At 48.8% G+C, this 1,161-nt stretch overlaps 1 protein-coding gene across 3 annotated transcripts; it reads left to right on the top strand.

The window, feature by feature from the left end:
* The first annotated feature begins 241 nt into the window (after positions 1–241).
* On the top strand, positions 242–655 carry LOC130890079 (cornifin-A). Of its 3 annotated transcripts, none has more exons than XM_057794025.1 (2): positions 242–397; positions 542–655. In XM_057794025.1, the coding sequence occupies exons 1-2, from the start codon at positions 242–244 to the stop codon at positions 653–655; spliced, it is 270 nt and encodes an 89-aa protein (XP_057650008.1). The 3 variants fall into 3 exon arrangements, with proteins under 3 accessions (XP_057650008.1, XP_057650007.1, XP_057650006.1); XM_057794024.1 differs by having other exon boundaries at positions 242–445; positions 575–655; XM_057794023.1 differs by having other exon boundaries at positions 242–655.
* Positions 656–1,161: the final 506 nt, after the last annotated feature.

Below are 1,161 nucleotides of genomic sequence, written 5' to 3'. Positions count from 1 at the left end.
AGAATGAGAGTAAGAAAGGAACCCACTGAGATGGACCAGAGCAAACCACCCTTTGGCTCTTTCTCTTGAAAATGTTCAAAAATTATCATATCATGTTTTTCTTTCAAGTGTAGAAGTGTAGAAAGGGGCTCTTTCCTTTAATAGGGCCTATAATGAAATTTACTTGACTTTGAAGCTACCTTCTCTTTCAACGAATTGCTAAGTCAGCTTCTCTGTTTCCAGGATCAAGTGCTATCTAAACATGAGTTCCCACCAGCAGAAGCAACCATGCACTGCACCCCCTCAGCTGCAACAGCATCAGGTGAAACAGCCTTGCCAGCCACCACCCTCGGAACCATGTGCCCCCAAAACCAAGGAGCCTTGCAACCCCAATGTTCCTGAGCCCTGCAACCCCAAGGTTCCAGAGCCCTGCCATCCTAAGGCTCCAGAGCCCTGCCAGCCTAAGGTGCCTGAGCCCAGCCAGCCCAAGGTGCCTGAGCCTTGCCAGCCCAAGGCACCTGAGCCCTGCCAGCCCAAGGCGCCTGAGCCCTGCCACCACAAGGCACCTGAGCCTTGCCACCCCAAGGCACCTGAGCCTTGCCACCCTGTTGTTCCTGAGCCATGCCCCTCAAATGTCACTCCAGAACCATATCAACAGAAGACAAAACAGAAGTAATGTCGTCCCCAGCCATGCCATGAAGACCTGGTCTCTGGATGCCGAGGCCCCTTTCCATCCATTCTGCTTATGCGTCCAATTCCCTGTACTTCACATGATGTGCCTTTGGTCTTCATCCCTCCCTCTTTGCACCATCTAAACAGATGTCTATCACACTCATTCTCTGGGGTTCCTGAGCCTCTAAACATGGTCCAAAGTCTCCTTGAATGGCTAATCTCCCTGTGGTTCAGGATTCATCTGAAGGAGAATGGGGTGTGGGACAAGTGAATTTTCAGTGTTCTTCTCCAATTAAATACCTTTTAACTCCATTCCTGACTGTGTGTATGTCAATTCTCTATCGAACTAACATTACTTTTTCAGTATCAAGCAAGCAGGAATAGCACAGCAAAAACTGGTCTGGAGGTCTATAGTCAAAAGTTGCCCAATTTGTGACTCTGTGTATGGGGTGGGATTCTGTGTGTGCGTGCGTGCGCATGTAGTTTTTATACATACAAGACACATTGGTA

The sequence above is a fragment of the Chionomys nivalis genome, chromosome 18 (assembly GCF_950005125.1).
Source record: "Chionomys nivalis chromosome 18, mChiNiv1.1, whole genome shotgun sequence".
Taxonomy (NCBI): Eukaryota; Metazoa; Chordata; class Mammalia; order Rodentia; family Cricetidae; genus Chionomys; species Chionomys nivalis.
Note: the sequence above shows the minus strand (reverse complement) of the source record. Positions and strands in the feature narration are given on the sequence as shown.

Coding starts and splice junctions, on each gene's coding strand:
- LOC130890079 (XM_057794023.1), top strand. CDS start 242: ATGAGTTCCCACCAGCAGAAGCAACCATGCACTGCACCCCCTCAGCTG.